This window comes from Ranitomeya variabilis, chromosome 4 (genome assembly GCF_051348905.1).
Source record: "Ranitomeya variabilis isolate aRanVar5 chromosome 4, aRanVar5.hap1, whole genome shotgun sequence".
Lineage (NCBI taxonomy): Eukaryota > Metazoa > Chordata > Amphibia > Anura > Dendrobatidae > Ranitomeya > Ranitomeya variabilis.
The window spans coordinates 669,022,436-669,037,519 of record NC_135235.1 but is presented as its reverse complement, the minus strand read 5'-3'; the positions used below and the strand labels follow the sequence as shown (position 1 = coordinate 669,037,519).

Below are 15,084 nucleotides of genomic sequence, written 5' to 3'. Positions count from 1 at the left end.
AATTATGTTGGCAGCATGGAGTGGTAATTATTATTTCCATAAAGACATGTATAATAAAATCAACTATCAGGAACCTCAGCAGTTGTACAAACCAATATATAGACCGTGCCGCAAATTATTATTATAAAAATATAATATCTAGTGATAAGGACATAAATAGAAAAAAATTCTATGCACAGGCATGAAGAAGCAGACATATCTCAACATTAACTGTCCAGAAGAGACTGTGAGAATGAGATCTTTATGGTTAAATTGCTGGAAAGAAACCACTAGTAAGGACCACAAACACAAGACCAAGTAACACAAAAACTGGACATTAAATTAGAGGTCTGATGAGCTGAAATTTGTGCTTTTTGGTGTTAACCCGGGGCCATGTTTTTACAAGAACCAGAAAATGTGAGTGGATGGCTTCTACATGTTTGGTGCCCCCTATGAAGCATACAGGGGGATGTGTGGGGATGTTGGTGATATTCAAAATACAGGAGAACCCAGCATGACAAGGACATAATTTCACAACCATCTCCTATCCAATATATTTTTACTTAGAGGGACCATTACTTGTGCTGCAACAGGACAATAATAAAAATCACACTTGCAGGCTATGTGACCAAACAGGAGGGGGATGGAGTGTTGCGTCACGTGACATGGTGTGCATAATCACCTCTATTCAATTAAGATGTTTTGGGATGAGGTGAACCACAGATGAAGGCAAAGCAGCCAACAAGTGCGAAACCCCTCAGGAAGCACATTCAAGACTGTTGGAAAGCCATAATATTTGATTACCTGATGAAGCTGCTTGAGAGAATGACAAGGGTGTGCATAGCAGTCATCATGCTCAAAAGGGTGTACTTTGAAGAATCTATGTTGTAACACAAGCTACTAACTATGGTTGGTTTCACACATGTTTCTTTACTCCTTTTCAATTTAATTTTATTGTGTATAAATGAGTATACAAGATTCATTAATCTCCTACTAAATAAAAAACGTATATGTACAAAGACACATGTTTAAACTAAAACAGTAATCAAAAGGCACAATTTATGTATTAGGGCGGAGAGCATACTAGGGTCAAGATCTCCCAACATGTAACCAAAATATAATCACAAAAGTGGAGTACTGCAAATAATGTACCAAAACTAGAAACTAAAAGGAGTAAAAAGAGACCACTGAAAAGAAAATATACAAATAATATTTATTAGATAATCACATAAAATCAAACTAAATATCATACATGTAAACATAAGAGAACAAATGGAGGAGACATGAAGGTAGGCAAAGAAAAGGCTAAGGATCAATATAGAACCTGGGGGAGTAGGGTAAATAAGAATTACAATAATGGTGGATATACCATATGATATAGGATATATCTATGTGTCAATGGCATGAGATGCTACAAGAACAAGCACCCGCTTACCCATGGTAGGTCCAGACCACTGCAGCCTTCCTTGCGGCCCCTTACGCCGCGTTTCGCATGCTTGATTTATCAAAGGTGAGCTATGCACAAGTGGTTCTATTTACCCTGCTCCCCCATGTTCTATATTGATCCATAGCCTTTTCCTTGCCTACCTTCAGGTCTCCTCCATTTGGTCCATTTGTTCTCTTATCATGTTTATATGTATGGTGTTTAGTTTGATTTCATATGTGATTCTAATAAATATTATTTGTACATTTACTTTTTAGTGGTCTCTTGTTACTCTGTTTTGTTTCTAGTTTTAAAGACACACAGAAAGGCAGCATTTTTGAACAACTTTTTTTTTTTTTTTTTGCAGATGACTGTATTGGAAGCTCAGAGGATCTGGTATTTTCAGATTTTAAAGATGACCATGGTATTACACCAAAAAAATATGAAGATCGTGCCATTATTCAAGATATACCTTTAGTCCTTCACAGTAAACATCTGTCATCTGACACTTTTCAACATATCCTATGTTCTGACTCATTACAGACTGTCCAAAATAAAAATAGCTGGAGGAATGTTGAACATCAAAGAGCTCATTCAGGGGAGCAGCTATTTTCATGTTCAGAATGTAGAAAAACTTTTAAGCAGAAATCAAGTCTTGTTACACATCAGAGACTTCATACAGAGGTGAAGCCATATTCGTGTTTAATATGTGGGAAATGTTTTCTAGGAAAATCAGATCTTGTTAGACATGAGAGAAATCACACAGGGGAGAAGCCATTTTCATGTTCAGAATGTGGGAAATGTTTTAAAAGAAAATCATGTCTTGCTCGACATCAGAGAATACACACAGGGATGAAGCCATTTTCCTGTTGGGTGTGTGGGAAATGTTTTATTGGAAAATATGATCTTGTTAGACATCAGAGAATTCATACAGGTGAGAAGCCATTTGCATGCCTAGTATGTGGAAAATGTTTTACTTACAAACCCGATCTTGTTTCACATGAGAGAATTCACACAGGGGAGAAGCCATTTTCATGTTCAGAATGTGGGAAAAGTTACAGCATTAAAACAAAACTTGTTAGACATCAGAGAAGCCACACAGGGGAGAAACCATTTTCATGTTCAGAATGTGGGAAATGTTATTCCCATAAATCAACTCTAGTTGTGCATCTAAGAACTCACACAGGGGAGAAGCCAATTTTATGTTGAGCATGTGGAAAATGTTTTATATTATCTAAAATGTCAGAAAAAACACATAGAAAAAGCCTTTTTACATTATTTTAAATTTTTCCATTGACAAATTGTACAAAACTTAAGGACAAACTTAAGGTCAAACTTAAATCACAAGACTAAAAGAGAAAGGGAAAGCAATTTGGAGGATTATATGATGATTAGGAGATTGTCATGGGTGTGACAGACAGTCATCCTGGATCCGGCTGTGGAAGGTCATTGCGATTTAGCTCTACAAGCATCTTTTTGATTTTTGCATCTCTGTTATGGAGTGATATCCTCCAAGACCCAACAGTTACCTCCACCTTCTGTTGCTAATTAACACACCTTTGCAGAAGGTTTAAATACATTCAGTTTCTTCAGCATGTTGCTGGTGTTAGCTCTATTTCCCTCTCTCTTGATGGAAGTACTAGCAGTTGGCTAGTGTTTTCTTGAAGTACTCTTGGAGGATTGTTGGCGTGTTATCTCGGTTGCCTTTTTAAACTAAAGGTACCTTCACACTAAACAACTTAACAATGGTATCGCTAGCGATCCGTGACGTTGCAGCGTCCTGGATAGCGATATCGTTGTGTTTGACACGCGGCAGCGATCAGGATCCTGCTGTGACATCGTTGGTTGGAGCTAGAAGGCCAGCACCTTATTTCGTCACTGGATCACCCGCTGACATCGCTGAGTCGGCGTGTGTGACGCTGATTCAGCGATGTCTTTACTGGTAACCAAGGTAAACATCGGGTTACTAAGCGCAGGGCCGCGCTTAGTAACCCGATGTTTTCCCTGGTTACCAGTGTAAATGTAAAAAAACCCAAACACTACATACTTACATTCCGGTGTCTGTCGGGTCCCCCGGCGTTCTGCTTCCCTGCACTGTGTCAGCGCCGGCTGGCCGTAAAGCAGGGCACAGTGGTGACGTCACCGCTCTGCTTTACGGCCGGCACTTACAGTGCAGGGAAGCAGAACGCCGGGGGACCCGACAGACACCGGAATGTAAGTATGTAGTGTTTTTTTTTTTTTTACATTTACACTGGTAACCAGGGTAAACATCGGGTTACTAAGCTCGGCCCTGCGCTTAGTAACCCGATGTTTACCCTGGTTACCCGGGGACTTCGGCATCGTTGGTCGCTGGAGAGCTGTCTGTGTGACAGCTCTCCAGCGACCACACAGCGACGCTGCAGCGTTCGGCATTGTTGTCTAGATCGCTGCAGCGTCGCTAAATGTGACGGTACCTTAAGTGTATCCCCTTGTTGGTCCACCATCTCCTTAGTTCTAGTGTGGGCTGACGAGCGCTAACTCCGCCCCTTACCTATCCAGGGCCTATCGCTAGGGTCAGGCATGGATTTGGTTCCTGCTTGGCGGTAGGTACCAAACCTATTTAGGGACATTTAGGGAAGACAGTGTGTTAGATCTGTCTAGGGGTCTCTCCACTCCCCCCTTCCCTAGTGTTTGGACTTCCACCTTCCACTCCCCGTTGTGCACCTTACATCTCCCTCACCCGGCGTGACAGATGTATTCAACTATCAATAAACAGCAGCAAACGGAATCCAGGGAACACTCCTAGATATTTCACCATGTATATAGAATTCTTTACATTTATGTAAACACTATGGCACTGATTCATTAAATCTGACGTTGTGCACAATAAAAGGGTGTAGTGGTAGAGTATGAGGCACCTGATTCATTAACAGGCGTACACCATTTAAGGAATCAGGTGTATCGTACAAGTGGCATGCAACTCCTCGAAAAATCTCATTGCAGTCAATAACTTTGTGTTGCACCAAAAATTTGTGACTTTTATTCGAGTTTTCTGGCAAAAAGACTTTGATTTATTAGCCCCTAAAACTGTGTTTTATTGTGGTGGATTATTTTTCCTGTTATACAGTGCCAGAGGGGAAGGTGTAATGGTGTGCGGATGCTTTGCTGTTGACAGTGTTGGTGATTTATTCCAAATTCCAGACACATTTCCCTAGCATGCCTACTACAGCATTTTGCAACGACATGCCATCCCATCTGCGTAGGTATAATGTGAGAATTTGTTTTGCCTCCGGTTAATGACCTAAACCACAGCTCCAGGCTATGTAATCACTATGTGCTAAGAAGGAAAGGGATGGGGTGCATCATAGGACATGGCCTCCTCAATCACCCAACGTCAACCCATTTGAAATTGTTTGGGCAATTTATATCACAGTGTGAAGGCAAAATAGCCAACAAGCGCTCATTCAAGACCTTTGGAAAGGCATTCCTGGTAACTACCTAATAAAGCTCCCAAATAGAATGACAATGCTGTGTAAAGCTATCATCAGAGTAAGGGCTCCTTCTCACTTGCGAGAAATACGTGCGAGTCTCACATGTTAAAACCAAGCTCTTGTGCCGACACTCCAGAGCGGAGCGTGCGGCTCCATGTATTGCTGTGTAGCCGCATGCTCCGCTTTGGAGTGCTGGCTCCAGACCAGAGCTGGGTTATCACCTGCGAGACTCACACGTATTTCTCGCAAGTGAGAATGAGCCCTTAAAGGAACTTCCTTGAGGTATCTAAGGTTTAACACGCCATTATGGTTTCTTTACTCCTTGTTTCCCTATGTGTTACTTTCTGGGTTTTACAGCATTCTGTCTGAATCTACAATTTCAGTACAAGAACAGATTTCTTATTATAGCAAAACTGGACCCTACTTCTAACAATATACAGATTTATCATCAATATTGAGTAGGCACAATGTAATAAGTCTACATCTTAATATGGAGCTTAAACAAAAACACCGACCCTACAAGACTGAGAGAAGGGGGAGGGGAATGAAGTAAAACCTACACTTAATATATGACTCATAACAACTAATTTTAGCTGCATTTATTAGTAGACCAATACGTGTCCAAACTGCATTGAAACGATCAATATTGTTCAATATAGCCGTGAGATATTCCATACTTGTATTCGCGACTGAAGTTCAGTGTTCGATGAGGGATGAATCAACTTCCACTTACAGGCAACAATCTGGCAGCCATTGTTATCTGTAATAAAAGCTGTTTGACTTAATGACCTAGTTGAAATGGTGATATATTGAGTAAATGAAAATTTAGACCCAAGGGGATCTGATGGCCGGTGACTTTACAAAATCAGAACCTTGACATATTCCCAAACTACTAGAATATTTGGGCATGACCAGAACAAATGGGGCAGGTCACCGTCTGGATTTCCACATCTCCAACAACAACTAGGGATGGTAGGGTTGAGTTTATGCAGGAAGGAGTATGATACCAGAATATGAGTAGTTTATATTGGTTTTCCCTGTAAGTGTAAAATTTCGAAGTTTTGACTGTGTTTTTCCAGATCTTCTGACAAATACAGGGTGGAAGAGATTCTCCCAAAAAACTTTCCCATTTACTCATAAGAATATTTAGGGAGCTCATCTGGATAAGGATTAATTAATATCTTGTAAATATTCTATATAAGGCCCTTAGTTGAAACACCTGCTCTACACAATCTTTCAAAATATGTGGGATAAGAGACATTAAAAGTAGCATAATGGGAGTGCATATAGTGTCAGATATGCAAGTATCTGTAGTGAGAGTTAGCAGGTAGATTATGCCAGGTGTGTAACGTGTTACAAGGTAATAGGGTTGTGGAGTGCATATCCACTAAATTTGCAAAGCTGAAAAGTTGCTTGTTATACCATGGCTTTGTCTGACTATTATTCAAGCTATCCGATATCCCTGGATTAAATAGGAATGACGTCAAATGAGAATGTTCTGATATTAGTGGGAGTTTTTTTGCGCAATGATCCCAAATCGTTTTGGTAAAGGTTATTGGGCCTTGGACTTATTGGAAGAGGTTCCCCAAAGGTTTCCCAACTTCCATCTCTGAGATTAGACCACTCTGAGATAAGCCAAAGATGAGCCGCCCAATAAAACTTGGTGATATCAGGGACACCCAGTCCTCCTCTAGATTTACTCGCAAGCATAATTTGATTTTTAATACTATGCCTTTTGTGTCCACAAATAAATTGAAGAATAAATGATTGAACATTACATAGTTCCCTATAAGGGACACAAACGGGGAGGGTTTCAAACAGGTATAAAACTTGTGGATATGGTAATTTTGACAGCTGTGATTCTTCCTAACAGGGATAGCAGAATCTTGTTCCATATATTAGAGGATATTTGAACCCCTAGATATATTCCCTTGTAGATTGTGAGTCCTCGCAGGCAGGAACCTCTCTCCTCCTGTACCAGTCGTAATTTGTATTGTTTAAGATTATTGTACTTGTTTTTATTATATATACTCCTCACATGTAAAGCACCATGAGATAAATGGCATTATATTAATAAATAATAATGTAAGGGAGGTGTCCTTCCATCTGTAATACTAGTTTTCCTTTAGTGGATTTAATGTATAATCTGAGACATTTAGAGGAAGCGCTTCTGTTTTGCTATTTTTAACTTTGTAGCCTAACAGTTGACCAAACTTTCCCAAAAGAGCATGTAGGTTAGCAAGGGTGATATGTAGTTGTGTTAGTGTCAGTAGAACATCGTCTGCAAATAGAGATACCGTATATACTCGAGTATAAGCCGAGAATTTCAGCCCATTTTTTAGGCTGAAATTGCCCCTCTCGGCTTATACTCAAGTCATACCCAGGGGTCGGCGGGGGGGAGCGTCAGCTGTGTAATAATACTCATCTGCTCCTGGCGCGTGTGTCCCTGGTTCTCCGGCGCCGGCAGCTTCTTCCTGTAGTGAGCGGTCACATGGTACCGCTCATTACAGTAATGAATATGGACCTGACTCCACTCCCATAGGGGTGGAGCCGCATATTCATTACTGTAATGAGCGGTACCATGTGACCGCTCAATACAGGAAGAAGCTGCCGGCGCCGGAGAACCAGGGACACCGCGCCAGGAGCAGGTGAGTATAACGCAGTGCGCGATATTCACCTGCTCCCCGTTCCACCGCCGGCCGCCGCTGCGTCTTCCGCGTCCTCTGCAGTGACGCTCCGGTCAGAGGGCGCGAAGACATGATTAGCGTGCGCGCCGCCCTCTGCCTGAACAGTCAGTGCAGAGGACGGGGAAGACACAGTGGCCCCCGTCGGTGGAACGCGGAGCAGGTGAATATAGCAAGTGCCGGGGCCTGAGAGGTGAGTATGTAATTTTACAATTTTTTTTTCAATCGCAGCAACACCATATGGGGCATCTTATGGGGCCATGTGCAGCATTATATGGGGCAAATATCTGTATGGAGAATCTTATGGGGCCATGTGCAGCATTATATGGGGCAAATATCTGTATGGAGAATCTTATGGGGCCATGTGCAGCATTATATGGGGCAAATATCTGTATGGGGCCATGTGCTGCATTATATGGGGCAAATATCTGTATGGAGCATCTTATGGGGCCATAATCAGCATTTGTGGAGCATTATACGGGGCAAATGTGTCTATGAAGCATCTTATGGGGCCATAATCAGCATTTGTGCAGCATTATATGGGGCATATTTTAATATGGAGCATCTTATAGGGCCCATCATAAACTGTATGGAGCATTATATGGGGTGTATTTTGTATGGAGCATCTTATGGGGCCATCATGAACTGTATGGAGCATTATATGGGGCTCCTAATTCAATATGGATATTCAAAAACACTTACCTACTGATGTCTGAATTAATTTTACTTTTATTGGTATCTATTTTTATTTTTGACATTTACCGGTAGCTGCTGCATTTTCCACCCTAGGCTTATACTCGAGTCATTAAGTTTTCCCAGTTTTTTGTGGCAAAATTAAGGGTCTCGGCTTATACTCGGGTCGGCTTATACTCGAGTATATACGGTAATTTGAATTCCCTGTCCCTCACCATTACTTCATGAATCTTTGGGTCAAGGCGAATGGCAGCAGCAAGAGGTTCAATAAAACAAATAATAAGGGGGACAAGGGGCACCCCTGCCAGGTATCATTATGAATTAAAAGAGGCCGAGAGAGCGCGTGTGGGCGTTTAACCAATGCTGAGGGTTGGGAATACAGACTTTTCAGGGCTGTGATCAACGGCCCCGAAAGTCCAAAGCAGCAGTGCTGATCCCCCCTCCCATCCTGTTTACAAACTCAATGAGGTCTATTACATTCCTTGTATTATCCCTCCTGCCTACATGGTATAAGCTCCCATGGGCTGCCCAGTGCTAACCATCATGCATCCTGTGTGAACAGAGGCAACAGCTTAGAGCAATTTGGGCCCAACTGCACCCTGAAGGATAAAAAAGTGCAAAAAACACATCAATATATGTGTGGTATTCGTTGATATTATGGCCAAAATATGGAATCTCGCAACCCACGTCAAGGGTCCCCACGTTTGCGAGTCCTATCACTAAACATCAAAAAAGAGCTCACCAACACAAAAAGGGGACTTAGAAATCCTCCAAAAGTTTTTATAGCATGCAGATGCTGCTTTATATGCTATGTAAGCGATCAGCCTGCAAAAAATGATTGTCCCATAGTGGGACAAAGTAAAAAAGTTAGAAAAAATTTTAAAAAAATTGAAATAATTGTAAAAACATTTTTTTAAAATAATAATAAAAAGCAATATATATTCCATCTCTAAATTAATATTTGACTGAAAAAAATATATAACTTTCAGTTCCGGCTCTGGCTGCAGCTGGCATGTACAGGGAGAGCTCCCGCAGCCCCCCCGCAAAACCGACTGATACAGACCTGCCTGAACCTGCCATAGACTCCGGAGCACCACAGATGGCCCCCGATAACTCAGAGGCATGGATCATTACCTCCTGCGGAGTGCGGGGACCTAAGATGGTCCTGGAGCCCGCGCTGGAGAGCCGCATGTGCAGGGATCCAATATGGCGCCGGTGGTGAGATCATCCCGCCTCCAGATGGGAGAAGCTGAAGAGATGCGGCAGGAGGTGAGGGAGATTGAGAGCCAGGCACAGTCGCAGATAGGATGTGATGGGCACACCGTAGATGAGAGAGCGGACATAGAACAGCGACTGGGGAAGGAGGTCACCTTTAATGAACACAGGCTGTCTGGTGAAGAGACTGAGAAGGCTAGAGGGGAGACAGTGAACCAGCAAAGTAAATGGGGGGAGACATGGGGTTCCCTGAATCACTAATGCCGTATGCTACACATGACCAGACAAACCTACATCCCCATGTGGACTCTGGGGATGCTGATGGCAGAGGCAAAGGGGACTTCAGGAGCACCAGCCGTGAAAGTAGAGGCAGGAGGAAGAGGCGAGGAGCGAGTCACAAGAAATCTGAAATTCAGCGGGCACACCACTGCTCCATTGATTATGGGCAACTGGCCAGTGAGGTGGCGGCCCACTTGACGGATGAAATCAAGAGCACCATAGATTCTGCTATCCAAAGTGCTCTGCTCAAGCTGGAGATTAAATTTGAGAGACATGGTCATAAGACAAAGGAGGCTGAGCAGAAGATATCAAGCACTGAGGATACATTAACCTTATTGAATAACCACATATGAGACTTGACGATGGCTTTATCAGATAAATTGTGCGAGAAGGTCAACGACCTGGAAAACAGCTCCAGGTGAAATAACCTGGGATAGTGGAGTCTGTGCTGGATGGCTTATGTGATCTCGACCTGCCACAAGCATTAGGCCTCAAGCACAACTGTAGAGTGGAGAGAGCGCACAAAATAAGCCCATTGAGGGACCACGCTGACCCCAGAGAGAACACCAAGGGCGGGATCCAGGCGTCGATACCACGTTCCGGGCAGGTCATCGTCAAATACCTTGACTATAAGCACAAGGAGATCAGAGAAAGACGCCAGCGTCAAGGGACACAAACTTTTGCTATTTGGTGATTATTCTGCAGAGGTGATGAGGAGGAGAAAGGCCTTTAGTAAGGTGTGTACAGCGCTTTACCATAAGAAGATAAAATTTCAGCTCTTTTACCCTGCAACCCTAAAGGTGCGATGACCTGATGGCTGTTTCACATTCAAAAATTATGAGGAAGCAGAATCACAATTGTTGTCGACTGCAGAAAGGAAAGAGGAGACAAGGAGAGGAAACAGAGAATTGCCTTGGAAGAAGAAATGGATCACTTGTGGCGGTGACTCACAGAGAGAGAGGGCAAGGGTCACCAGACGAAGGGAGAGACACAGTTTGAGAGAGCACAAGGCAACAGCATCAACGGAGAACGAGATGAGAGGAGATGAAGAGGCGGGAGAAACGATCACACTGTATGTAACTATGGATGTATAGAGGAACTGCAGTTACCTTTTGCAACCTTGCCTCACATACTCGGTACCTGATTCCACCGAGAATCTCGTCAAAAATTCCCCCCCCCTCTTTTTTTTTTTTCTCTCTCCAGGTGTATTAATGATATTCATCAAAAATATGATTTTGATGGAGGGTGGGGGGTATGGGGTGGCTGTAGTCTATTGAAATAGTTGAATAATAGAGCTCAGGTTTTGTACTTAAAGCTGCGTGGAGCGGGGCGAGGGGAATGTGTGGCAGGCAGAATAAGAGAAGTCAAGCAAATGATTGTACAGGAACTTTATCTTTTTGTGGGGATTCAAGTTCAAGTTGTTAATAAGGAGGGGGGAGGGGAAACAGCTATCTTGTGAACCAGATAGAATTTGGGAAAGCCGACAAAAGTTCATTGAGGTTACCTAGAGAGACCAATTTTATGTTTGATAATGTTTAAAATTATTTCATGGAACATCAAGGGTCTGAGGTGTTATGGACCTGGTGGTTAGGTGCACCTGGAATGACCTGATGGTTAAACTAGAAGACAGGACGAGCTCTGGGAAGTGGGAACTCTGCTGACCGCAAATCCTAATCCTATAACACACACACTAGAAATAGCTGTGGAGCGTACCTAACTCTCCCTAGACGCCTCTTCACAGCCTAAGAGCTAACTACCCCTAAAGATAGGAAAATAAGCCTTACCTTGCCTCAGAGAAAATTCCCCAAAGGTAAAGGCAGCCCCCCACATATATTAACTGTGAGTTAAGAGGAAAGTCACAAACACAGGGATGAAACAGGTTTCCGCAAAGGAGGCCAGACTTACTAAATAGACTGAGGATAGGAAAGGGATCTATGTGGTCAGCACAAAAAACTACAAAAAGCCACGCAGAGTGTGCAAAAAGACCCCCGCACCGACTCATGGTGCGGAGGTGCCACTCTGCAACCCAGAGCTTCCAGCTAGCAAGGCAATATCATGTTAGCAAGCTGGACTAGAACTTAGCAAGTACTAAGAAATATATTCAGTACACAATGAACAACAAATGAACTAGCAGGGACTTAGCTTCTGCTGGAGTAGACAGGTCATCAGAAAGATCCGAGAGAGATCTGAACCAGTGCTAATACATTGGCAGCTGGCATGGAGTAACGATCTGAGTGGAGTTAAATAGAGAAGCCAACCCAGCCGCAAACGAGGGCAGCTGAGGAAGCAACCTCAAAACCAGCAGTTCCACTCACAGCCACCAGAGGGAGTCCACGAACAGAACTCGCCGAATTATCATTCATGACCACAGGAGGGAGTTCAAGAACGGAATTCACAACACTGAGGTCGCCGGGAAAAAGATCCATGGTCCTACAGCATTTAAAGAGGTTGGCAGCGGATTTAGCTCTTCTACAGGAAACACACTTGCTGAAAGAGGATTGTTTTAGAATGAACAAGGGTTGGGTAGGAAAAGTATTTGGCTCACCGACCGAGGGCAGGAAAGCAGGCGCTTTAATCACGCGGTGCTGCTAGAGGAGCATGATTCTGAAGGGAGGTGGCATCATCTGGTGATCACGGGTCCCTCTGGAAGATTGAGCATACATAATGTTTACAGTCCTTACTCAGATCAAGATCCCTTCTTTAGGGAGTTGAAAATTAACATTCCAAAGGATAATGAGTCTCATGTGGTGGTGGGAGGAGACTTTAACGGAGTTCCGTGTCACGCATAGGATAGAACTCAGAAGGGAATGGGTAAGGCTACGTTCACATTTGCGTTGTGCGCCGCAGCGTCGGCGACACAACGCAAATGTGAACGCATGCACAACGCAGCGTTTTGTGACGCATGCGTCCTTTTTTTGCTTGATTTTGGACGCACAAAAAATGCAACTTGCTGCGTCCTCTGCGCCCTGACGTGTGCGCTGCAGTGACGCATGCGTCACAAAACGCAAGTGCAACGCATGTCCATGCGCCCCCATGTTAAATATAGGGGCGCATGACGCATGCGTCGCCGCAGCGGCACCCGACGCTGCGTCGCACAACGCTAATGTGAACGTAGCCTAACAAGAAGTCGGGGGGGAGGGTAGATGTATGTCAGAGGAAGGTCTAGGTCTCAGAGATATATGGCGTCTGCAGCATCCTAATGATAGAGTTTACCCACTACTCTCACCTGCATGATAGCTGGTCGGGCATTGATCAGATTTGGATTAGTGAGAGCCTATTATCCAGAATGAGTGAGAGTGCGATAGAAAATATGGTGATTTCTGATCATAGCCCAGTGAGCATGTGGATACAAGACAATATTCAAAGGGGTACGGACATTTTGTGGAGGTTTCCCACATTCCTAACTAGAGACAAAAAATTTCATAGGATACTGAGAGAATGGTGGGAGGATTTCAGGGTGACAAATGGAGAGCATCAGCAAAATCCGGTGCTGTACTGGAAGACGGCTAAGGTGGTCTTCTGAAGTACACGGCCACACTCAAAAAAAGAAAAAAACTAACAATACTCAGCCAGTGAACTTCTGAGGGGGGCATACACGGCGTTCCTGGCGGACTGCTCTGCTTCAGCAAAAAAGAGGTGGCTGGAGGCTTAGAATAGCTTTGACTCGTGGGCGGATAAGAAGGAACAGCTGTTTCGATCACAGCAGGAAGTAGCTCTCCATAGATTTGGGAACAAGGCGGGGATGATGCTGGCCAACCTGGCAATGCGGCGGAGGCAAAAGGCCGATCTGCAGTATCCAATATCAGAAAAGTCAATGCTGATCATGGATATGGTTAAATACAAGAAGGAGGATCAAACCGGGTGCCCGGCTTTGGTCACATTGGATGCTGAGAAAGCATTTGATAATGTGAGTTGGTCATGGCTGGAATTGGCTCTGGACCAGATGGGTTTGAGAGGCAGGATGCACAATTACATACAGATGCTATACTTGAATCCACAGGCAAGGGTGTGCACCCCTGGAGTTTTATTGGATGTGTTCCCTTTGAGAAAGGGTACGCATCAGGGCTGCCCGCCGTCACCTCTGCTATTTAATATGGCCATTGAACCCTTGTCGAGAATACGCAATAGTGGGGATAGTCACAAAAGGATCAAAATAGGGGACAAAACAATGCTTTCTGCGTTGTTTGCGGATGATATTGTGTTATTTATGCGTAATCTGTATAAGGATTTAGCTCAGACACTGAATCTCATAGAAAGTTTTGGAGAGTTCTCGGGCTTCAGGCTTAACAAGAAAAAGTGTGAGCTGTTGTTCCTGAAGAGACGTGACCGGACAACAAACCATAACCAACACTCTGAGGTATCAGAGATTCCAATAGCAAGGTCTTCGATCAAATATTTGGGTATTTGTTTGGGTCGCACAACAGACTCAATTTACGCCTTAAACTACCACCCACTCATCTCAAAAATTGAATCACAATTAAGAGGCTGGAGTCGTCTGCCATTGTCGCTGTTGATGAGAGGCCACCTGATAAAAATGATGAATTTTCCAAGGCTGTTGTATCCCCTTCAGACGATTCCCCTGCTGCTTAAACATGATGATATTTCCAGGTTAAATAGAGATTTTATAAAGATTCTTTAGGGGGGGAAATCTAGGATAAAGATGAGCACGCTCATGTCCTTGATGGACGGGGGAGGGATCAGACTTCCTAATGTTAGGGGGTACAATCTTTCTTGTTTAGCTAGACATGTGGTTGCGTGGGACTAGTCGGCATTCAAACGTTAGTTTGGAGAGTGAATTTTGTAGATCTTGGGATTTGGCTTCGGTGCTACATTCCCCCTTATCCTGATGCAGTTTAGGGATACAATAGTGTCCTGGAAGGCAATACGGAAAAAGCTGGGATTACCATGGAAGGTATCCAAATATCTTAATCTCTGGGCTCATCCGAACTTCTGACTAGGTAGGGAAAACAGGTTTTTCCGAGCACGCTCGGGTGGTCTTCGAATATTTGTTAGTGTTCGGAGATTTCGTTTTCCTTGCCGCAGCTAGATTTGCGACTACTAGACAGCTTGATTACATGTGGGGATTCCCTAGCATCCAGGCAACCCATACATGTACTTAGGCTGGCTAGTAGCTGTAAATCAAGCAGCTGAATCAACAGAAACTAAATCTCTGAACACTAACAAATACTCGGAGATCACCCGAGCAACGAGTATATTCTCTCATCACTACTAAGAAATAATATTACCATTGAGAATTGGAGATTGACATTGACACTCAGTTCAGAATTATACATAGGACTATTTATGGCTTCAATCTTCCACAACGCTCAGTTAGTTCAAG

The 15,084-nt window shown here is 43.5% G+C and overlaps 1 protein-coding gene across 1 annotated transcript in view; it reads left to right on the top strand.

Moving 5' to 3' along the window:
* LOC143766266 (uncharacterized) overlaps positions 1 to 3,411 on the top strand; it is a 30,582-nt gene extending 27,171 nt beyond the window's left edge. Inside the window, exon 7 of the mRNA XM_077253797.1 lies at positions 1,770 to 3,411. Within this exon, the coding sequence (XP_077109912.1) occupies positions 1,770 to 2,611 (842 nt within the window). The 3' untranslated portion in view covers positions 2,612 to 3,411. The remainder of the gene's footprint in view (positions 1 to 1,769) is intronic.
* The last annotated feature ends 11,673 nt before the right edge of the window (positions 3,412 to 15,084 follow it).